The sequence below is a fragment of the Colletotrichum abscissum genome (assembly GCF_030869225.1).
Source record: "Colletotrichum abscissum strain IMI 504890 chromosome Unknown Scaffold_3.1, whole genome shotgun sequence".
In the NCBI taxonomy this organism is placed as follows: Eukaryota; Fungi; Ascomycota; class Sordariomycetes; order Glomerellales; family Glomerellaceae; genus Colletotrichum; species Colletotrichum abscissum.
The window spans coordinates 464,823-488,293 of record NW_026850209.1 but is presented as its reverse complement, the minus strand read 5'-3'; the positions used below and the strand labels follow the sequence as shown (position 1 = coordinate 488,293).

The 23,471-nt window shown below is 49.2% G+C and overlaps 8 protein-coding genes across 8 annotated transcripts; 3 read left to right on the top strand and 5 right to left on the bottom strand.

The window, feature by feature from the left end:
- Positions 1-875: 875 nt before the first annotated feature.
- On the bottom strand, positions 876-1,250 carry CABS01_01498 (uncharacterized protein; the record flags this gene model as incomplete). The annotated part of the gene is made up of 1 exon (XM_060534878.1): positions 876-1,250. The coding sequence occupies one exon, from the start codon at positions 1,248-1,250 to the stop codon at positions 876-878; it is 375 nt and encodes a 124-aa protein (XP_060398067.1).
- A 641-nt stretch (positions 1,251-1,891) lies between these two features.
- CABS01_01497 (uncharacterized protein) lies at positions 1,892-2,137 on the top strand (the record flags this gene model as incomplete). Its single annotated transcript, XM_060534877.1, has 1 exon — positions 1,892-2,137. One exon carries the CDS (start codon positions 1,892-1,894, stop codon positions 2,135-2,137), a length of 246 nt encoding a protein of 81 aa, XP_060398066.1.
- An 878-nt stretch (positions 2,138-3,015) lies between these two features.
- On the bottom strand, positions 3,016-3,255 carry CABS01_01496 (uncharacterized protein; the record flags this gene model as incomplete). The annotated part of the gene is made up of 1 exon (XM_060534876.1): positions 3,016-3,255. One exon carries the CDS (start codon positions 3,253-3,255, stop codon positions 3,016-3,018), a length of 240 nt encoding a protein of 79 aa, XP_060398065.1.
- Positions 3,256-5,533: 2,278 nt separating this feature from the next.
- CABS01_01495 (uncharacterized protein) lies at positions 5,534-9,922 on the bottom strand (the record flags this gene model as incomplete). Its single annotated transcript, XM_060534875.1, has 2 exons — positions 5,534-5,907; positions 9,760-9,922. 2 exons carry the CDS (start codon positions 9,920-9,922, stop codon positions 5,534-5,536), a joined length of 537 nt encoding a protein of 178 aa, XP_060398064.1.
- Positions 9,923-10,670: 748 nt separating this feature from the next.
- CABS01_01494 (uncharacterized protein) lies at positions 10,671-10,862 on the top strand (the record flags this gene model as incomplete). Its single annotated transcript, XM_060534874.1, has 1 exon — positions 10,671-10,862. One exon carries the CDS (start codon positions 10,671-10,673, stop codon positions 10,860-10,862), a length of 192 nt encoding a protein of 63 aa, XP_060398063.1.
- Positions 10,863-17,279: 6,417 nt separating this feature from the next.
- Positions 17,280-17,988, top strand: CABS01_01493 (uncharacterized protein; the record flags this gene model as incomplete). Its single annotated transcript, XM_060534873.1, has 2 exons — positions 17,280-17,321; positions 17,821-17,988. 2 exons carry the CDS (start codon positions 17,280-17,282, stop codon positions 17,986-17,988), a joined length of 210 nt encoding a protein of 69 aa, XP_060398062.1.
- A 2,293-nt stretch (positions 17,989-20,281) lies between these two features.
- CABS01_01492 (uncharacterized protein) lies at positions 20,282-20,747 on the bottom strand (the record flags this gene model as incomplete). Its single annotated transcript, XM_060534872.1, has 2 exons — positions 20,282-20,570; positions 20,674-20,747. The coding sequence occupies 2 exons, from the start codon at positions 20,745-20,747 to the stop codon at positions 20,282-20,284; spliced, it is 363 nt and encodes a 120-aa protein (XP_060398061.1).
- Positions 20,748-21,916: 1,169 nt separating this feature from the next.
- Positions 21,917-22,315, bottom strand: CABS01_01491 (uncharacterized protein; the record flags this gene model as incomplete). The annotated part of the gene is made up of 1 exon (XM_060534871.1): positions 21,917-22,315. One exon carries the CDS (start codon positions 22,313-22,315, stop codon positions 21,917-21,919), a length of 399 nt encoding a protein of 132 aa, XP_060398060.1.
- Between the last annotated feature and the right edge of the window lie 1,156 nt (positions 22,316-23,471).

The following is a 23,471-nucleotide window of genomic DNA, read 5'->3' as shown; positions in this document are numbered from 1 at the left end:
GGATGGGACCTCTCAAGGGGGAAACACATCAAACACACACACACGCGCGCGCACACACACACTTTGCCTGATTGGGTCTGTTGTAGTAGATAAAAACAAAAACGGGTTGGCTTCGTCATGGCATTCGAATGCGGGCCAGGAGAGCATGGTGGCTGGGATTGCTTCTATTCTTTTCACTCACGACTTTTTTTCCTTCTTCTTTTTACCCGCGATACCGGTACATCAGAAATAGGGTGGAGGACTTCTGCGACCAACCCCAAATTATCACTGCTTTTTTATTGTTGTTCAAACTGCCGAGAGACTTGGAGAAAGGAAGGCGCTTTACAGGATTTTTGGAGGTTTTCTTATTTCCTCGTCTTTTGTTTATCATCATTTTGGGTACCAAACCATTGGGCGGTTTTAGACTTTCTTGGGGAAACGGGGGATGATACACACACATTCTGGGATGGAATTAAAAGAATGTGAATATGGACTTTTTGATGTTTAACCATAGTTAAGCGGGCTGGAGAGGATAAATCTCATCCAGACCTCGCCAGAAACAAACCACAAAATTTGATGAACAGATTTTACACAAACACATGCTTTGGAGAGAGAAAGTGGTCCTATCGACTCGTGATCTTTAACTCCAAGGACTTGGTTGCAACATCATGTGCCCACGATGCTTTCATGAGTTCAGTCGAGCGCGCGCGGGAGACGTGTGGGCAGGAGGGAAAGGGCATGAGATTCGACAGAGATGGGGTCGCTAGTTGATTTTGGGTAGTTTCGGGATGGAACTCTGTCGTCTAGAAAGGCAGATGATGACAACATAGGGACCGCCGATCATCAACTCCCTCGAGTCGCGTTTTGCCTGTCACACAACACTACGGGAGTATAGACTATAGTACACCCCCGGCTACCACAATGCCGCAACGAGATGCCGCAGTGAGAAAAGGGACAGAGACTCCGACGAGAGACAGAGAGAGAGAGAGAGAGACTTCGAACCGAGAGAGAGGGTCAACTTCGGTTGCGTGTTTGGGAGTCTGGACTAATCCGAGGAACCGAACCAGAATACCTAATAGTAATACCAAGTATACCAAGACCAAATCTTGGAAAGAACGGCAACAGTCGAAAACTCTATGTTGGCTACCCCTGCTCCTCGCCTGCGGGAGCGTTTTCTGCATGGCTGGGCTGTAGACGAAAGGAGAGAGAGAGAGAGGGAGAGATGGGAGATGGGATAGATACCTCAGACAAACCACCCACCACCCATCCATCCAGTGACCACCCCCATTACCCCATTACGCATCATGGCATGGTCATACTACGGAAACTCCGTCCTGCAGCTCCTTCACACAAGTGATGAGACTTGATCCAACCGAAAGGGGGGGGGGGGTCAAGGTCTATCTCTTTTTGGCTCATTGAGATGGAGAGAGAGAGAGGGTCTCCAACCTGCAAAGTCCAAGACTTTTCTTTTGCTCCTCGCTATGCAGTATGCAAATGAGCTGTAAAAGACCTTGCAAGAGCTGTCGACGGAAAGTGCCTTTTTTTGTGTCTGTCTCCTCAGATGAGCATGGTCCAATCAAGGAAAGCCGTCTTAACCGTTTTACACTTTCTCTGCTTCTGCCTGTCCCTCTCTCTGTCTCTCGCTTTGGTCATTAGGTTGGCTTAATGCTGTCCGATAGGATGCGTTCCATCTCCTCTGACCATACTGAGCCGAGCCGGGCCGGGCGCTGGCTGCTGCTGTGTTGTCTTTCGCCCTGCTGACATCACAAGGACCCATGTTCCCATTGAACTGTTGACAGGGCTTAGCTAGGGGACCGGTAACCGCACCACCAAAGACTCGACCAGGTCAGCTCTCTCTCGGCCGGAGACAAGAAGGAGATCGAGACAGGATGACAAGGTAAAGAAAAAGTCTATGTCCGGATCGCCGCGCCCATCAGACAAGAAAGAGCCCACATTTGCCATAGTAGATGGTGGTACCAACGAGTTGCAATTGGCAATAAGAGACAGAGGGGCAGGGAACCGTAGACGGTTAACATGGGGGGTCCCTCAGACAAGGGGAGGCGCCCTTGCCGAATGGATAGACGCACAAACCGCGCGAGTGCCCGCTCTGCCCGTCCTCCTTCTGCAACGCCCTGCTGTAGTGGTGGTTTGTAAATGAAATTCAATCTATCGCTCGAACGCTTCCCACCTCATATTTCTGCCTTCAATCTCTCTGTTGCAAAGAGGCCAATCTCTCTCGTCTCCTGATGTGAGCAGAAAAAGATCCATAGATTCAGAGTAAGGTAGAATCGAGCTGGGCGTATCCACTCACACTCCTACACCGGTGAACTCTGTGTTCAATTTTCCTCGATCCGAGCGGAAACGAGCAAGGCCAAGCCTGAATGGGCGCATCGAAAACCCTGGGAAGAGAAGGTCGCAGTATCGTCAACGTTGCTTGGACCCTCTCCCTCTTCTCTTCATCCGGTATGGTTAGCAGTTCGTGTCTATCGGGGTGACAAGCAACTCGGCCAGTCCCATGCAACACCTTGAAAAGATGATGAGCAGAGACCCCCAATGGACCTGTGAAGACTCGCCAAAAAAAGACAAGAAAAACAAACAGAAACATCAGAAAGCGGTCGACCTGACGGTCGGTCAATCATTACAGCCCGTCATCCACAAATGCAATCAATACATGATTACTTAGTTCCACCGGGTTCCCGAAGTGAACAGCCGGCCCTGGTCCTTGATCGCTGTTCGTGGCATGTATCAAAAATGATAGAAGCCCAGAGCCTCACAGCTCAACTGTCTCGTCGAGGAAGGGATCTTCTAAGCGCATGCTGCTATCTTAAGCGATGTGATAAATTAGCCGATGGGAGAGGGAAGCGACAGGAATCCCCCCGACTTGGCAAAACCATCACAACGGCCAACCAAACGCACATGCTGTTGATCTGAAAGGTGCGATGGGGACGGACGGGGGTGAAGGGTATCGGCCTGGTCGGCGGGTGTCTGCTACACTAGCAGTATTCTTATTCTAATTTGAGAGCAACATGGGACCATCTAATGATCCAAGGACGGCAGCAGGCCGTGTGTACAATACCAGAGACCTGGGAAGCAGCGATATTGCGCCAGCCGTGTCGTGCCTCGTAGACGCCGATCTGGATATGGACCATCCCACTGACGCCCCATTATCCTCCCTTGCCCCTCTCGACATGTCTTCCTTTCCCCATTCCCGGTGGGGGTGCAAGAAGATGAGAATGAGTGTGTTTTGGGCTCGGGTGTTGAGGGGAGGAATGGCATGGATATGCTGTGACGTGGAGTGGGTTCTCCTGCAAGATGTCACCTCCACTTGGGAGTCTTGGACGAGTTAAGCCTCGCTCTCTCTCTTTCCTGTGCCGCACCCGGGCCCCTCCATATCTCTGGGCGTGCTCCAGTGCTCCTGTGCTCCATTTCGTTGAATACTACGTATGTTGCAACTTGTACAATGTGGGTTGTCCAAGGAGATGGTCGACACGATGCGGAGCCCGAGATAATCAATTCATTCAAGGTGGTACTGGCGACAAATTGACCGCCCTTCCTAGACTTGCTTCGGTCTGAGCCCTGTCAAGAAATGCTCTACGCCTTACCTATCTTCCGAGAGGCTGCTGTGTATGAGCCACAACCACTGCCACCATCTTTGTCTAGCCAGCAATGCATACGACGAACGCGCGTGCGCTCAGGGTCAGCCGCTAGAGCCAGACGCGCATGAATGTTCGTGGGCGACCGGCGGAGGTACGGAGTAATCAACATAGGCACGCCGGAGGAGGGGCGATGGTAGGTAGCGAACGTGGCGGGCCCATAGAGAGAGGAGCCAGACCCAAGTACCAGTTCGTCGGAGGTCTTGAGTCTTGGTTCTGGGTTTCGTAGTGTCCGCTATGCAGAGGTCCGGACTCCGAGAATCAAGACAGAATTGATCGAGGGAGATATTGGCGATGTCTGCGGACTGCAGTCTGCCTCCACAACTTGTTCTGCCTTGGAACGATCGTGTTGCCGTCGCCGTCTTGGCCGATCTTGTCTCACAGCGGGCGCTGACAGATGCAGAATAGCGTCACTTGTAAAGTCGAGATCTGGTGTTCAAGAGGTCTTACATCTCAACTCAACTGGACCTCGTCAACGGGCTAGGCGCATACCACGAACGCTCCAGTAGCTTTCGCTTCGCGCAAGCCGACATGATATTATGGGTCGACGTGTAATACATCTGCCCCCTCTCTCTATCGCGTATGCAAGTTGCTGTCTCCGCAAGTGTCGAGATGCATCAGACGATCGAAAACCTGACGACAGGAAGCGCTTTAGAGTTTGGCGCCTTCCAAGGCAAACTCCTGAGAATACGTAAGTGATGTAGACCACCGCGCTAGCGATAGATTAAAAGGCAGTGAACTATCAGCGATCAGAGGAGTCGCGGAGTCGCGGAGTCACTGTGACTGAATGGCAGGGGATGGGCTGGGAGAGATGGGATACGTACCCAGTCCCAGCCAGGGGCCATCATCCTGAATCGAGGCTTGGCTTGCGGGTTTCGTCCGCTCTGCAGGGTGGTGTCTGGCATTTCGTCGACGAAGACGACCAACTCCAAGTCAGACTGCTCTCAGAAATGGCAAGAAACCAAGTTCTGGGTAAACACTTTGGCGCCAAGCAACTTTGGATGAAAGGCAGTGCGAGCGTGTGTATTCGTACCCTACGTATCCGCAAGCAGACAGTATTGACGCATGCAAAAGCACTCTATCAAGGGCAGTAATGACCCGGCCGGGCCAGGTCCGACAGTACCAGGTTGGCCATGTTCGAACCGGGGATGCACCGATACATCAGAATTCAACGGCATCAGAACGCCCCGTGGGCTCGGGACGAGTGGGCGGCGCTGATGCGGGCGGACCATTCGCCCGCTTGCCAGGTGCTGTGTACATACAAGCAGGACTAGGTTCATTTGGCCGTCTCGTTTGGTTTTTTATTTGACAGCTGGCTGACTTGGGTTATTTTTCTCCTCATCCCGTTCCAGGGCCCCTGAAGGTGACGGGGAAGAGGATATGAGGATATTGCCGGAGGGTTGGTGCGTCGCCCACTCCGTCCCGCAACAGGATATGGATGAAAATGCGACGCTGAAAACCGGGGGAAAGGTTGAGCTGACCCGTCAATAATTGTCCAAGGTTGTCATGGGTCTTACAATGAACCCTTTTGGTGATGGTCGATGCGGCAGGGTGGATTATGGAGTTTCTGTATCTGTATCCGTATTCGTAGTGTAGGCCAGAACGGGGACTAAAGCAAGGTATCCGTAACGGTCAGGTAGGCTGGAAATTCGCAGGGCAGATTGTGTGAGGTGGGTGAAGAAGTAAAGGCGGCCGCACATCTCCAGGTAAGCTTTTCCACTTTGGACCGAAGCTCTGGTGGTCTTTGAATTCTCCCCTGCCTTAGAACCTGCAACCCCCCGACTTGAGGTGAATTCTCGCGGAAACACCTGCCTTAGCTGAGCTTCGACATAAGGTAGTAGCAGTCATCTGTTTGGTCAAAATTTTGACCCTTTGAGGCGTAGCGCTTTCCAGCTATGAACCTAGGGAGAGATGAGCGCCCGAGCGTTAATCAAGGCCATGGGCAACCGCATTACATAGATAGCGAGGGCATCAGAGTTGATGCTATCGTGTCTGCGCCTTACGCCTGCGCCTTCTGGTGTGCTGTGCCCTTCACTTTGGTGGACGATATCTGGGTCGAGGGTTGTCAGGTGGTGACGCGAGGTTAAACCAGCGAGGAATTCATCCAATCCAATCGAGTCCCAGCGCAGCGTTCTTGCTACCCCGCCGGCCGGGGCTGGGGTTCGAGCTGGAGCTGGTGCTGGTGGTAGACACAGCTGTGAGCTGGGAGCTGGGTCGTGAGGGGTTTCCACTAGCCAGTAACTGTGCCCGCTCTCGAGTGTTGCCAGGTCCAGGACTAGGGTTTCGAGAGTCTTGGACGGGGGTTGAAGCACCACCGGAGCCTTTCAGCATCCGGCGTTTTGGCGATGATGTAAAAATCGCCGGATTTCACTGCCCCGAAAAGCAGGGAGCCGAATCCTGGACCGGAAAGTGCCGAGCAACTACCAGTGGTCGAGGATCAGTGTTCCACACACACCGCTCAGCTTTGGGGGGCCCTAGGGGATTGGGTTGAGGGTTCCTCTGTCCTGGTTCTGGTTCGGGTCGGTCTGGGTCTGGCTCATTGTCTGCCCACTCGACCTAGTCGTAAAACCTAACCTACCGGCCGGTTAACTCTCCTTACCCGTACCTTACCGTGCCAAGCACCATCTTTCCGCTTATGGTATAAAATGGCCTTGTCGAGGTTTTTGGAATTGGCATTGAGTTTACCAGGGGCCTCGAGCAGACAGCAGGGTTTCGTGCGCGCTCACAGGCGTCTGTAACGGATTTCGATCCCCCTTGAACGAGGGTAGCGGCCTTGTAAGGCAAAGTACTCTGCAGAGGGCTCCTTTTTGGACGCTAAGCTGCTGTGTATAGCATCTCTAAGACGCCTTGCCCTGGTTCATCGTCGGTCAAGTGCGAAGTTAAGCCGAGCTGGATCGGAGAGGACTGGGGCGGGGGTAATGAAAGATGCTTGCTTGCTGGAGCTAGGAGAGGGCGGTTCAAGAGTATGTGTATTCCGCACCCACACGTCGGGTATCCCGCACCCATACTAGGCTCGATTTAATAGAAACTAGGCCAGCACAGCCCTAATATTTACTTTACTAGTAACACTACTACAGAAATTACTACGTTAATAATTACGAGTTTATAATAGCTTAATATATAATTATCTACCGAATTAACTATTATAATATTAGAATTCCTACTCCCGCTTACCTAGGCTCGGGCTTAGCTAATTTAGCTAGTTACCCCCCTATTATTTATTATATTACTAGCTTAATTACGGCTATAGCTATAGTAAAAGTATCGATAAGCTTACGAAGTAATAGTATTATTATTAATTTAATAAAAAAAATACGCCGTAAGGGTAATAAGATTACTAAATATAATACTATAGTAGTAGTTAAGGGTACTATAATCTCCTTATTTTAGTAATTAACTTACTAAGCCGTACGTTAAATTAAGTATTAATAATAAATATAATAATATTTCGTAACGTACTAACTAACTACTTATTAATAACCTTAGTAGTAGTTTTTTACTTTTTTCTTAGCTTTATAAGTACTAATATAAAAATAGGGGTAATACTTTACTATAGTAATAAGTCGTATTTAAAAATAAAAAGCTCTTATAAAATAGAATTATTATATAAGCTAAGGGCAATATTCTAGCCCTAAAAAAGTATAATTAGCCTATTATAGAGGGTATTATTATTAATAATAATCGGGGTAGCTTATTAATAGTTAATACGTAACCTAATTATATCTAAGTTAAGCTTACGAGTTACTTTTTATAGAGTAATAATTTTAAACTAAAATAAGATAAAAAACGTTAGTTAAGGTTTTTTTAATAAAAATTCTAATACTAACGTACTAAATCATAATCTAATTACTAATAATAATTAATATCGTCTCTCGTAAGTAACTAAGCTAAGTTACTTAACTTAAAATAGTTAAAGAGGTCGTAATAATAAAATAGGCCCTATTAGCTTAAAAAAGTACTACTATAGGGTAATAGCCGCTTCGTATAAAACTAGTTATAAAAGACCTCGTTAATAATATAAAATTACTCCTAGATTTTATTAAATACCTAAAAAGAGATTATTAATAAAAGCTTTTATATTATTAATATATAAAAATAGATAGCCTTAATATAATACTTTTATTTACCCACTTCTTTTTTAAATTATAATTACTTTATATAAACTATTTTAATTATAATAAATTAAAAACCGTAAAAACTAGCGAGCTAATTACGTAAGTACGACTTTAACTCGTAATAAATAGACTCTATATATAACATAACTTTAATACTATAATTCTATATATAATTAACGTAATAAGTATAAAATTGCCTATAAAAAGGTACGTAAACCTCCTTAAAATAAAAAACGATTTATAATTACGTAAAGTTAAAAATTTTATAAAATATAGCTTAGCGGTAATTAAAATCCTTTTCGGTCCTAACGTAAACGTACGTATACTAAGCCTCGAGAATTTTATTAAGTATTTACTTATATAAATTTAATAATAAAATTAATATAATTAAAAGCTGTGGAAATAGTAAAATTAATAAATTAATTAAGGGTATTAAATTGTTATTAACGGGTTATATTAATTAAAATAATTCGTAAGTTAAAAATTAACCTAGCGGGCTAGCTATAAGATCCTTACTTTCTATAATTCTTACTTAGTTAATTTATTCCTAAAGATTTACTAAAACTACGCTAGTAAAATTAAGCTAACTAGAGCCCTTTATTTATTCTAGTAACCCACTTTTAGTACTAAGTAAGAGATTTTCTAGCTCTATTAAGCGAGGCTCGGAAGTAGCCTCGTAAAGATTTTAAATAGTTACGGATCCTTTCTTATATACCCTATCCTACTTCTACTTAATATTTAATATTACATTTTTAAAAATATACTATAAGTAGATTTATTATAGTATATTTAAAAATACTGCCCTTACTACCTTTTTTAGTACATTATTAAAGTCTATAATAATTACTCTTAGTTATAGAATTTCTCTTTCTTTATATACTAATTTTAACTAACTTAGTACTTATTTAAAAGTTTTCGTATCTTTACTTAATATAAAGCAAAAAGCCGCATTAAATATAATATAAATAGAAGTTATATTATTAACTTAAAAAAGCGGTATATTAAAGTAGTTAATTTATATAATTAGTAAGTTTTAATAACTTCTAACTATATAATTACTTACCTTATAAATATTATCTATTATAAATAATTTAGGATTCCTTTTCTATATTTTAACGTACTATACGTACGACTAAAACACACTATTAATCTTACCTATTACGGGGCTATAATAAATTATTAAAAATACTATATTATTATTCGTATTAAGCTCTTATAAAAAGATCTACGTAAAAGAAAGTAGGCCGTACTTTTCTTACTAAAGCTTTTTTTAAATATTTATAACGTCCTATTGTTAAATAAGTATACTTATATTATTACGTATTTAAATAGTAATATAAGTAAAAGTAAGTCTTTTAGTTAATAATAATAACTCTACCCTTATACTAACCGCCTCTTTACTAAAGTCTTACTAGCTAAGCTCGTAAAAGACCCGGCTTAATAAATATAATTTTACTACTAATAATTCGTAATTATACTTATTATATATTATACTTATTTTATACTTATTAAATAAGTTAGGGTATTAGTATATATAAGCCCTCTAGGGGTAGCCCGTTTTTAACGTTATTATTTACCGCTACTTTGTTACTAATAGTTAAGGCTTACCGCTACGCTTATATATAAAATCTAAGTATAATAAAGAGCCGTCTTATCGCTTCCTTAACTTTAGCTTATTTACCCTATACTTAAGGTTTTTTTAATATAGCTATACTTTTATAAAAAGGCTATTAATTAAATTATTTATTAAATTTATTAAAAAGAGCTTAAGGGAAATATAAAAAAATAAAAATTAAGTAGCTAAATCTATATAAAAGCATAGATATATAGTTAATAAAAAAGTAATATAATAATTATATAATCGCATTACCTAGGCTAATATTAAGTCTACCTAATTAATAGAGTTAGCTAGAGCTACTTAGTATAGCGGCTACCCACTTCTTCTACTAATTCCTCGAACGAGCCTAGTATAAGTACGGGATACCCGACGTGTGGGTGCGGAACACACATACTCCGGTTCAAGGCTGACGGAGTGGGCGAGGATGAGGAGAAGAGGAAGAAGAAGAAGAAGCACGGACTGTAGGCTGTCCCTTGACGCGCCTTATCCGTCTGCTCGATCCTGGTGTTGTGTGTTGGGCTGTGTGAAGCACGGATATGTCCTCCGTGTGGTGCCATGGTGCTCCTTTCTTAGAATGGAGGGAATCGAGTGAAGTGAAGCGGAAAGGCGGAGAATTGCTGCTCACCCTCGCCTTGCACTCAGTTCTATGCATATCGACGGCGAAGAGCAAGATGGAAGATGGCGTATGGATGGTGTATCAAGACGGTATGAAACCAACATTTCTCGAACCTAAGATGCAGTTGAAAGACGCCAGTCATGTGGAATGCCGTACTGAGGAGGTAGGTGTTTCTGTTGTACGTAGTAGTGTAGGTCTCCGTCCCTACTAAGCTATTCTGCGCTCCGTAGCGTAGATGATTTGTGGCGCAGAAATACTTTGACCAAAGTACCTTACGCTAGGTACGTTGGAAACTTAGCAGAAAGCAAGGAAGGCTGTAGCGTGACGGCGGGCTGTTTAGACGCTGCAGAAGCGGTGCAGGACCGATGCAGGAGATTTGTTCTAGCGCCGAAGATGGAATTTTCCAAGAGGTGAGGCGATCCCTCCCGTCCGGTGTTGGTGCTGCCATAGGTGGCAGGCGGGAATGGCAGTGTGTCGGGAGGATGAGGGGGTAAGACCGTACGGTCCCGTGAGAGACAGGGTACGTACTCCATATCATGTCCTCGTTCCCATGCTTTACCGACACCTGATATCCAAGGCACTCAACAGCCTCTAACCTCGACCCCAGGTGAAGTAGGAGCGTGTGTGCACCTCAGTTGCCTTAGGTAAGGAAAACCACGGACCTCAAGTCCGGCCCCCGGTGCCCCCCGATGACGGGCGGAAAGCACTGGCATTGGCAGGGTGCTTTGACACTTTCCCGCTCGCACCCACCAAGAGACCGAGGGGGACCGCAGAGACCGAGCCTCGAGGGGAGTGGGGGGTCCAGCCAATTCCCGGCGCTGTATCCCATTTCCAGTACGATTGCCCCGAAGAGCCCCAGCCAACCCCGAACATATCTTTAATAACCTGGTCGTCGCTCTTCTCTTTGATCGCGGACTGGGAGCACATCACTGGCCCCTCCGGCGGTAGTTCAAAACAAAAGAAATACAAGCTCAGGGGATGGACAAAACAAAGATAAGCTACATACTGACCTTACCTATCCGCACCACCCAATGTTAGTATGTATGTATCCGTACGTCCTCCGTACGTCCACCTTCAGGGAGGGAAAAGACCCGGCACCTTGCTGGGCCCTCTGCAAATCCCGCCTTCCGTCATCCACACAGATACCTTTCCTCTGGTTCCATCCGCCCACACCTGCTCAACTTCTCCCCTCCCTTGACCGCTCCGATGCCGATCCGGGCCAACATGCCTGTTCCCGGCTTTCACTTCTTCAATGGAAGCCATGAACGGGTCATCCATAGATAAACCTTTAATTGTCAGTAGTCTACGGTATGGCCTAGGCACGGTCCAAAAGAGTCCTACACGGGACATTGGCAAGACGCCAAGTTACATGCTGTCTGGATGACCAGCCTCACAATTGGTTACATGGAGACGAAACGAACCAAGCTATTTGCTATCCACCTGATGTAATCCAGGGACTGGAGAGTATTCGGTCTGGCGTTACGGATACTTGGCAATCGTAACAAAAGCAAAAAAGACTGGCAAAACGACGCCGTCTAAACAAGCAGTGGTGGGGCTCGGGGGGATTCTGCAACGTGCAACGTCCAACCTCCTCCCACACACAGTCCACCTTCAAATTCTTGTTCTATGGGATGCTCCGGGCCCGTGTCATTGGTTCTCACTTTGCTACCGGTTCAGTCTTGCCTCGTCTAACCCGGACTTATCTGAACCGGAATGTGGCTTCAAGTCTCATTTCTCATACTTCTCAGAGAACAGCAGAGTTGACGATCTCGCCTGAACTATCCATACCGAGTCTCGGTCAGGCCGTCGTCCAACGATAGCGTTCATTCAAGTTTTTGTTCGGTAGATGGGCTTAGTTTGTGGCAAGACAACACGAAGTGGAGGGCGGGCTTCTTTGGAAGCTTCGAAAGCCCTTGATGGAAGCTTGTCAAAGTTGAGGCTGGAGAGTGTTTGACAAAAGGTGTCAGACCATGGCAATCACATGATATGCAGGTTGCTGACAGGAAGGGGGGGCTGAAAGAGAGCTCACTCGTTCGTCGCTTGGGACAGGATGGCTTCATAACCATGGACGGAAAGGGTCCGAGTCACGACCCAAGTCAATGAAGGACAGACCATTCCAGATGACTTGAGTTTATGGTTTCCCACGCTTTTTGGTCTAGATATGTATGGTTGGTTTACGTATGGGTGACGGGTCTGGTGCGATTATTGCATGTCAATGTTTGGATACCTCAGGTTTTGAAGATGAAAATTGAAGGGTCGACGGCGACTGGCTAGGTTGATTCAAAGTGACGTTCCCTGTCCTTGTAGGTCGTTGGCTCGGCGTGTCAGCGAGCCGTTGTCATCCAAACACTCTGCACACTCGGAAACGACCCATTTTGGGCATAGTTGGGAAAGCTGGGAGACACGTGTGACTTCGGGATGCCGAAAGGAAGAGTAGAGTAGAGGGGAGTGAAGAGGGGCCGAAAAGATCGCCATGAGCTACGCAATACTAAGGTGACGTCCGCATGCATAGATAGTCAACGCGGAGCTTCAAGCTGAGCTTCCGGTGTGTACATACTTCATGTAGAAATACTTGGGTATGGCGAAGTACATTGGATGTGATGAGTTTCTTCCAAAGATTGTAGTATTTTTTGGGCATTGTGAGGGCGAGAGTGAATGCAATAGTGGGCAAAACCGGGCTCGAGGTGCCCGGGTGTTTTTTTTTTTTTTTAACCCTCTTGAAACAAGGCAGAAAGAAGTTGCCTTACACCAGAGACACCCGTCGAAGCTTTTGTTGCCAGCGGGATGATACTCACTGACAACAATGTATGGTATGCCTGTCGGAGGCCAATTCATCGCTGTTTCCCTCTCTCGTTCCCCCTCTCTTGTCCTTGCCTCTTCTCTGCCTTTCTCCTCTTCTGTACTTCCTTCCATTTCCCGTTACCCCGTATTAACGCACGGAATCACGGATCACGGATCACAGACTTTGAGGAGAAATGGGAGGATACCTTGGAGTATGAGAAGGTGGGAGCATGAACGGGCGCATTGGGCTCAATCCAATCGCCAGGCGCGCATGGCCAAAACGGGGGGGTACGATGTAGTGTAGGCAGTGGGAGGGAAGGAGGAGGGGGGATTGCAGTCTGGTGCAGATGGGAACGCGGAGGGGGGAGGGGCACACGAGCGGGCAAACCGACAGGGGTCTAGGGAAAGACATTGGAAAGTGGAAACCCCATCTTGTGGGTATCCTGCCGTTTTCTGGGAGAGCTTCGAAAAGGGAAAGAAGAGGGATCTCCCCTGTCCCGTAGTCCCTGCACGGTCGATCACCACATGCTGACAGGGATCAGGCAAGGCAGGGTCTTGGCTGACGGTTTCTATCAGCCCGTCCAGTTGACACGCCAGTCCTCATTTGGCTGCATCGAGCAGATGGGTGTGTTTCTAGTGGCTTCGGTGGGACTAAGTACCTTTTTTCGAGGAGTACAAACCTCTAAGCAAGTACTCTGCAGCTCGAGGGTACTTCAGTCGAAAGTGGGGTCATAGAGAGCTGATTGCTGGTGCCAGGCGAAAGCCGGAGTGACCCACCCAACCGCGCTCTATGATCCATGGCAATGAGGTAAGGTACCTCTCTCACTTCACGCTAAGGAAAAGAGGAGGGTTGAGGATTGAGGATTTGAGGGTTTGATGGACTTTGCCTTTTCACGAGACACGCTCGGTTCTGAGCCATTTGCTAGCAACCTAAACATCCAGTCAGCCCTCTCAGCCGTGCCAAAAAAAAAAAAAAAACATAGACAGAAATGCACAATGCGTCTGCAGACACTCATGCAGCCATGGATTCGTTGAACATTGTACGAAGTGCCGTGGCCAGGCCTGGACTGTCTATCCAAGCTGAACGACTGACTGATTGACTTCTTGACTGACTTCACCCCGCAGCGCAGCGCAGCATCACATCGTACCTAGATGAGTAAGTAGCCAAGTACTTTCCAGATACTCAACCACGGTATAATCTACAGCCTGTATCTGTATTACTTGCGGGAAATGACATTGCTGATGCAAATGCAAGTGCATTCCGTCTTGATTGGGCTTCCTTGGCATGGCATGGCATACAAAGTGGATTGCGCCATTACTCTCATTGGAGAGCCTCTTTCTGAAATAGCAGATACCTATGGAGTGCAGGGAAGTGGCATCAAACCCAACCTTCAATTCAGTCACGGATACCTGTACTGCAGAGGTCCTTGACTTTTAAGGTACAGCTTGCTGCTCATGTGTACAAAGTAGTGCGCTTTCGTAATCTGGAACCGTGCCCATTGCTGTTACTGCTGTTCGATACGTTTTCAACGCTTTACCCCGGTCTCAAAAACATCCAGAGTGCGGTATTTTTTTTTTCGTTGCGACTTTTCAAGTCTATCAGACAGCGATGCGATGCGAGGGCCTGTTTGGCACGCCCTCTTTTTGCTTTGAAAATACCGCCATCTCGCCTCAGGTTTCGACACGCAGCATACTTCTTCAACATCGATTCGTCAAACTGACCCCGGTACGAGGCGCCACTCTTTCAAAGTAGCTCATCTCTCATTACCAAACATGAGATTCCCAGAAAAGTAAATGCCCACCATCTCACCTCCCACCGTCGTGCAGGTGGGGAGAAGAATCTCCCTTATCCATCCCATATGCCCTTGCCGCAATATGGATACCTTCTTTACAATTTGTCTGTGTGTCAAAGAGGAGAAGCCATGCCATCATCTCATTCTCGCAAAGCAAACAAACTGGGGGTCCCGGGTGTACGTATGCAGCACATGTTACCTGCCCAACCATGGTCATTCACCGGATCGCTCCTGCTAATATGCTGCTCATCTCATCGCCGTGATCCAGACCAGGGAGGAGGTAATTTGTAGATACACTGCAGAGACGCACATTGATAGGTGCTTGCTTCTCTCCCATGAATACTGGAGGCTTCCACTCTCTATCCATAATACTACTACGAATACTTGGCAAGCATGGGAAGGTCCAACTCTAGCCCACATGTTCCGCTTGAACCCGGCTCTCCCCAGTTTCCCATCTGAACGGAGCTGGGAAGAGTCCGGCTCCAGCTTCCCCTTGCTCTTTTCTTCTCTGTCTGCCCGGTCACCTTCCGGTCGCCAAACTGCAGTGTCTTTCATACTAACGCAACGCAGTATCCTCAATGGTCAGATTTGGTATTCACTTCGCACTCTCAAAGGTGCTCTTTACATGTTAAATGATTACTAGGTGCTATCCCACGCGGTCTGGTTTGAGGTTGTATCGGATAAGAAGACGGATGTTGCTGCCATGCTCGCCCGCAAATGCGCTACGCCCTGCCCTACGGATTTCCATCCACGGTCATGCCTGTCCTGCATTGCCATTCTTCAATACCCCCGCCTTGCCTCTTTACGGTTTACCGGCACTGCCTTGCTCCCGATCCTTTGCCTGCCCGTAACCCTGGGACAAGTCTTCATTTCTCCGCCTTCTTCAGCAATCTTCCGGCCTGGATACTCCCTGCGCGAGAGCTCCCAAATCAGCTCACATTACCTCATGTCAACTCACTTTTGTGCAATCACTTGGCCAGTCAGCTCAAGGCAGAGCCTCCGCTGCGACTCCCGAGTTTCCAGGGACGGAAGCTTCGCCTTCCACCGGATGCGAACCCGGGTCATTCCTCGCTGCGATTCTCCCGCCTTTCCCGTCCCGTGTTGTGCACCAAGTACTCCGGTTACGCCCCAGTCCAGCCCACACGGGGAGAGAGGTTGACTTGTCTTGGCATCCGTCCCAATTACACCATCACTACATCTCTGCTCAAAGTTTAAATAAAGAAAAGAAGAAGAAAAGGGGAACAAACGTCAAAGCATCAACCTTTCCATGAGTCTATGCCAGGGCAACTCAGGTAGTCCCTTGAATACTACGTCGTTGAGCACTATACCCATCACTTAGTAGCGGACCCCAGGGGCTCAAGGGTTAAAGGACATACTCGTACGTGATATGCCAAGGCCAATCGCAACTTCCCATCGGTCGTGCTCGGGATCTGTTTTCCCTCCGACCCTGGCTGGGGTCACGGCCACGGCCACGGCTACGGTCACTCTGCGGTCACGGTCACGGTGCTAACACTGCTGCGGCCGTGTTATCGGACGGGCGGCGTGGGCGTTCAGCGGTGGAGACTGAGGTGCGTATGGGCGTGAACGGGGAACGTTTCGTCGGAGCGCCTCATCCTATCACCGTTTGATCTCTTGCCGGCCGCCTCGCCGGATCCCTACCCAGCCACCGTCAACACGTGCTACAGCCTACCAACGCCTAATTGTTCGTAACTTCGTGCTCTTTCTTCTGCCGGGTCTTGCCTGCCTTAGCTACTAGGCAGGCACGATACCCTAAGGTGCGGATACATCGTAGTTGCGTTACCTTACAAGTACGCAGTCAGAGTACGAAGTAAGGTACCTTACCTCGCTCGACCAGCTTTACCTAATACGGACCGTTTTAGCGTTAACTATCCAGGTCCCCACTCATTGCCCGACCCCTCCATCGCTTCCCATCCTTCCCTCCGTGCCTTCCCATCGTCGCGCTCCCAGGGGACCGCGCCTGAGCTATTCGTATGAATGCTCCATGCCCGTAGTACGTACGGAGTACATCTCCTACTACGTAGGCATGTAGAGAAGTGAGGTGCTCACCTTGCCGCGCTTCCCCTTGCCCTGCCCCGCTCCTTCACCTCACCTCTCCTCACCTTGAGGTATTCCGTTCCGCACCCAACGCTCACCTTCCTTTCACTCCAAACCGTTCGCCCGACTTCTTCCCTCCATTCTAGCGCCATCTCCGGCTCTGTTCTACGGTTCTGCTACGGAAGCAGCCAGCCAGCCAACCATTCGTTCACCGTGCTCAACAAATCCGCCCCTTACCACTACTAGCACCACTACTAGCACCACTACTAGCACCACCACCATCACCACAGACACTCACCCCAAGAAGGAAAAGAATCGCAAAGAGATGCCGTCTACAGTCAAGAAAGCCCCCGAAACTTGCCCGTCCCAGCCGCACGGTCCTCGACCCCGAATCGAATTGGACCCTTTCTGGAAGCTTAACCAAAGCGCCATCTGCCAATCGAAATCATCAACGACGACCGCAGCGGTCATGCTTCATACTTAATCTCGCAAGCAGCCCGTGAGACGCCATGCTCCTCTCCCCCCTTGGTCGTTTCTCCGGTGCTTCACAAGACCATTCTGCTCTGTACTCCCGCTGGTCAGAGCGCAATGGCAGTCTACAGAAGTCCCCTCGCGACCATCCATCCGTCCCAACACGGGTCCATGGCTGAGGCCTGAAATGGTCAACCCATGGTCATCTTCATGCGGTTTGGAGCCTTCGCTGCAGTCCACGTGCTGGCTTGGCAATAGACAAGGTGTGATGGCTGTGTTGCAGCACTACTTGATGCCCGACAACACTTGCTATACAGTAGTACGTGCCAGCATCGTCAATGCAGCATCACGATACAACGACGGAACCGTAGGCACTGGTATCCGTCCGTACTCCGACCAGATTCCTTCTAACCGCCGCTCTCATTTTCTACAAGCCCAAGATATCACCGAGAAATCTTGGATGGCATCGGTGTGTGCGCCCGTATTCGATTGCTTGGTTCATGCGCGCAACACCACTCCCACATGTTATGGTGTGTACACAAACACACACATATGCATACGGATATACACACACGCTCACCCACTCACACATAGCGAAGCAGGAAAGGCACAAGAGAGGTCGAATGTCCCCTCCCTGCGAGTCAGCCCCGTGCAGAATCTGATGCATGGAAACATCTGAGACAGGCGGCTCGGGTTCGTGTGATGGCATCAAATGTATAGCTTTTTTTTTTCTTGACAGATAGCGCTGCCCGTGACACGTGGCTGCAATGCACGTCTCATGTCATGGGGAAAAGGCTATCTGGAGCCCTACCACGCTGCCACGCGTTATGATCTCGACCCTTCGCACGCCTCGCCTGCTTTCGTGCAGAAGGCTAATACTGGCAAAATGAACAAGGAGGGTATCTAACGAGCCGTTATAGCCCCCTTACCCCCCCCCCCCCCCCCCCCCCCCCCCCCCCCGCCGTGCTACCCTCCCCCCCCCCCCCCCCCCCGCTGATTTGTGGCAGAAGGGTAAAACTCGAAAAAAAAACAAGGGGGGGATCTAACCGGCCGTTATAGCCCCCCTCCCCCCCCCCCCCCCCCCTTTCCGCGGCCATGCTAAGTTGCTTGAGTTTGGTTCGTGTTTTGGCGGCTCGTTTCTTCGGGCAGGCAACGTTGATCGCCTCGAGGGCTTTCGTCGTGGCCGTGGTCAGTGCTACCTCATGCACATGGCAAGCCGCAAGCCGCACGATGCACGTTGTACACCGCTTCCAAAGTTCAGCAACAGAGTTGTTCTGGAAAGGCGAGACGAAGCAGGTCTCTGCTTGATTCATGAACCAGCGCAAGTTAATGTCACGCTGCAAGTACTAAAAGTGTAGGTACAGTCGGCTACAGCCACTCAGCTGCTATGTTCAGCCAACACCCATCCCGCCGCCGCCGCCATCCAACGCCATCACCACGTACCATTATCGTCATCAAAGTTACCTTTCGCCATGGCATCTTTGCCATGTGCTTGTGCAGCACAACCCATCCGACGCCACGGAGATGGTGTGCAGAGATGGGAGGGAAACGTGGCAACCCTAAGGCTTCCCCTCCGCTCCGTGGCGCTTGGAACTGCTGTTGCGGGCATTCGATGCGACGTGGCGTCGTGTTTCCATTCTTGTGCATCCGAAGAAGAGAGGAAAATGAGACTGTGAGACTGTAGGTGTGATGTGGGTGGCTGTGGAAGCACCTATGGAAGCATTTTGGAAGCTTCGAAGAAGGCGAAGAAGGAATTTACACTTTTACGCCGTTGCTCCAAGTTCGAGGTCTGTTCGTCTTTCGCGAACCAAAACTCACGAAAGTTCTCACCCCCACCGGGAATTCAGAGACAAGTCCCAGCCCAGCCCGGCCTAAGGCAAGGCAAGACCCGTGTGTCACGACATAGGGGAAAAGGAATGATGTGCCTTGGTGTGCTTGGCTACCGGTACCTGCGATGTGTGATACACCGCTCTCTCCTGGACGCCCGCGGACCCTTCTTGTTTCCCGATGGCGGACACGAGCAAGATGGATGGGGGGAACCTAAGGGTACTGGTATGCCACGCCCATATGGATTCCAAACCACCCTAAAGTACGGATAGTCTACCTACTCTGCTACTCACAAGCTTGCATCCCGTCTCAACGCCCGGCCGTCGCCCGCGTCCCCGATGGCGATGGCGATGTGTCCGTACGGGGAGTGGATATACGGCAGCGGCTAGTGCTGCGCCGGTCCCCTTGTCTGCTGCTACGCAATCCTGCGGCCCCCCATTAGAAGAACCACAGCACTCGGCCGGGTGGATTGTTGGATCGAGATGGCGTCCTGTAAGCTGTAGGACGGGCCTAACTCTGTCTGGCTTAGTCTAGCTTCTACACACCCTTCTAGAAGGACTTTCAGAAAAAGAAGGGACAAAGAAAAAGTTTAAAAAAATCAAAAAATAAAATAAAATCGGAAAGCCGTGCGAAGGTATCGGTACATTGCCAGGCTCTCTAAATTTTGCCCATGATGCCCTGCGTGTGGCATATTGCGCATATGCGTATGCGTACGGAAAGTGTGGGAGACTAGCCTTGAGACTTGGAAGAAGCGGAAAACAGAAAAACAACGCCATATGCAATCGCTTCCAACTAATTGGCCAATTGGCAACTTAGGTACCGTCTCTCTTCTACGTATCACTTCTAAAACTTTCCCGGCTTGCGGTTCCGCACTCTCATCCCCCCCTGCCTCCCAATCCCATCCATGATCTGGTAGGTATGCCATCCTTTCCATCCCATCCCATCTCCTCCCCCCTCCCTCCTATGATGAGAGCGTACGTAGTTACTCCGTAGTGTAAGCGGGCTTGCAGTTGCAGACACCGGGGGATTCAAGTCACCGCCGCTCTTGCCGCACCGTACTTTTCGGCGGTCGGGAAACGACGCCCACCCACAAAGCCCCCAACACGAACAGGCTTACAAGTTACAGCCCACACCGCTCGGCATTCTCCCCTTCCGGTTCGTAGCTGCGTTCACTTCGGGCATCTGCCCGGGCCAGCATTTACCCACTCGCAACATCAACGAAAGGTCCCGTCTCCCCGCCCCCTGGGCCATCCTTTGAACGTATTGGCGCCATCTTCGTAGCATACATCGTTGGTCATGGAAAAAGAAGGAGTGGAAATCCGATACTAGCTAAAACGGCTCTATGCCGAATGGGCATGTTGTGGCCGGAATAGTTAGCACAGCAATGGCATGGCGTCTTGTTCGCGTTGAAGATGAATGGGGCCGCCGTTGCTGTTTTCTCGTTCCGCCGGGCGTGATAGTAGTACAGCGGAATAGAAAGACACACGCCCCTTGTCGGAGCGTCCGATTTCCTTTCTTTTCCCTTGATGAACTAGGTCCGCATCGGACTTGTGCTCCGATCCTCCCCCAACGGTGCCCCGCGCGGCGATGGGAAGGGGGATGATGGCATCGTTTCCCGGGGGTCCTGGGGAGGGGCTGGGCGGAGTGCGATGGGCTTGAAACCTGTTTTTTTCGTATCCTTGGGCTAGTGATGATGTTCAACAAAGAACAAAATCGTATGATCAGGCTACGGGGTTGTTGTCTGCAATCTGTAGATATCCCCTACCCTGACAGACCAGGGCTGCGAAAATCGCGATCGAGTGCAGCCTCATCGTGATGTAGAGCCTGGTTGTCGACCATGATGCGTTCCTAATTCGCGGTATTTTGTGCCTTGATGTAGAAAGGGGAGGAAACGACATGAAAGGGCAGACTGCAAGAGAGTGCTTCTGTTTGACTGTTTGCGCCATCAAAGGTCCATACATCATTCTCCATGGAGCATCGTCAATGAGCCTCTCCATATGTACAGTCTTACGATAAACTGAGTCTACCCTGTCCAAGAAAGCAGACGGGAATCGTTGCGCGTCGGACAATCCTACTTCTTGTGATACTTCTCACTGCCTTGGCTGACACAATGTATATGAACCTCCTTTCATGAACTGTCGTCAAATGATATTCAAGACTACATGAATGTGTTTCCGAGAACTTGTGGCCTGCAGAGTATGCAGTCATCTCGTTGGTGGCGCACTGCGTCCAGGCAATACGATGCTAATTGAGCATGGGGTTGGTTGACTGTACCCCCTTTCAACCCCCCCCCCCCCCCTGTGGTGTATCGTGACCTCCCCAGAGACGAAGATCAAGCTAATCAGCCAGCCTCTCCGACGCAGCTAGGGGGAGAGAGGTCGGTATAGGATTCAGCTGACTGCCTCTGATCCCCTGAAGGAGCTTCACAAGAGGTGGTTTGTGGCTGGTAGAGCATGCCCGCCGTCAGCAAGGCAATCTCCCCTCATGCGAGTGTTGCCCAGGGGTAGCTAGGAGCTTCGAGATGCTTAACTTTGGTGCTTGGGGGTGTGATTCTACTTCTAGGGGTGAATTGTCTAGTACTGTCTCGAGAGAATCATCGCGTGGACCAATCTGGCAGTGCCCGTGATGTCGGCTGTCAAGGTAATCGACTCTCTGTAGTGACCGTAAGACGGTCGTACTGTGTTCGCGATAGTGATCTATCTGGATGGTCTCTTGAAACTCGTAACATAGCCTGAACATTGTCTTTCCCTTTGGGTTGAACTAAGTCCTCTCTCTGAGAAACGTATCGTAGATGGGGTTTGACTCTCTGTAGGCATTAAGATACATGCACACTTGGCATTGATAAACTGGTTCTTCGTCCTCCCGAGCGACAGGAACCCCCCATATCCAATGGCTCGTCATCTCTTCACTTCTGAAGCTTGAGACCTCGGTCACGATCTTAGGTCGGATCGTGAGGGGGGCCAGGGCAGTTGCTATGCAGCGAGTTTGGCATACATTCGGGAAAGAGCTCACGCCATGAGATACTTCATATCACCAACAAGGAGACAGACAGACGGGATCTTCTGGATGATTGCTGTCAACGGGCAAAGGTATCGACATAGACCAGCCAACCGCAGTTCTGGCCCACTTGCTTGGTAGAGGTAGAATTTGTACAATGTGAGATGGAGACCACTTTCGGGAACCCAGGCTGACGTCCGTACTATCGGTACCGTCCATGTCTCTCCAATGTCTCGCGAGCTACAGGCAGGAACCGCAGATGGTTGTCGCATGCCTAAAGTATGTGTGTAGTAGATGAACATGCATGGATCGCCCTCACATGTATGTCCCGACGATGCGGGTGGTATGCCTCGAAACCAATAGTGATCATCAGGAACCATCACGAAAGCAGGGAGAGATCGATGGAGCATGTGAGTTGTGGTGGTTGTCTCAAGTATCGGGACATTCTTTTTACGCAACGTGGTGGTCTGGCCTATATCCGTAAACCCGTCACACCATACAGCGGCAGAGGAGATCTCCATCCCTCCCCGCCTTACGGGTACAAACGAGTCGATCATTCACCAGGGGGAGTGAATCTGGGAATAGTATCCGTACACTCCTTGCCCTGGGTCTCGACAAATGAGCAACCGACAAGATGTCACGGCTGCCGAGAAGACCCCATCTCGCGAGCATGTGGTCCGTTCCCACACTCCCGCCTTCAGTGGTGGATCTTGATGAGGAAACATGATTGTGGACATAGATATTTCCAAAAGGAACGAATCAGCCACCGTGGTGGATTGTCTTACGCGAGTTTGTGGTGTATTCGGACCACCCCGCCTCGGGAACCAAGCCGGATGAGCGGGTGACTGCATGGCCTCGCGCTGCTGTCTCGGCAAGAGAGAGACCCCTACATGGGTGCCAACACAGTCCCTATCCTTCTCAGAGTCTTGTTAGTGTGACTTAGCTATACCATGTAGAGGACGAACTGAAAGAGGTGGCTGAAAAGAGTAGTGATAGCGAAAGTGGGAGAAATAGTGACAAAGGTAGCGGTAGAAACAGAAACTCAGGATGTGCTGAGCGGCAGATCATTGTCGCCCACTTGGCAGACTCGGGAAAGAGGCGAATGGTCATTGGATCCTTGTTTTTGGCTACTTATTTCAAGTTATGCCCAGTTTACAGCCGCTCACCGAGATGGAGATGATGGATACTCGGGAAAGATTCGGCATTGTGGTATGGAGATATAGCGGAGCTTGCCGATGAAGATAGACATCTGGGGAAGCTGGGGGAAATGATCACCCGCTTGATGATCATCAGGGCAGGGCCGTAGCGCCAGTGCAGCTTGATCGGATGTGGTGGCTCGGCCCGTTGATATGACCTCTGAACCACGGCATGACTCCGTGGACCGGCTCTCCGGGGTATATCAGTAATGGAGTCCCATCCCGACGATGCAGCACAGACGTCCGGGCCGTATTCTCATCGGATTCAGGCAAATGCGGGGCATGCTGTCGACTCAGCAATCCCGTGGTTCCCCTGGCTCGGCTGTCACGCGCGGGAACACGGCAGCTCGGAGGCGAGAAAGAAAGAGAT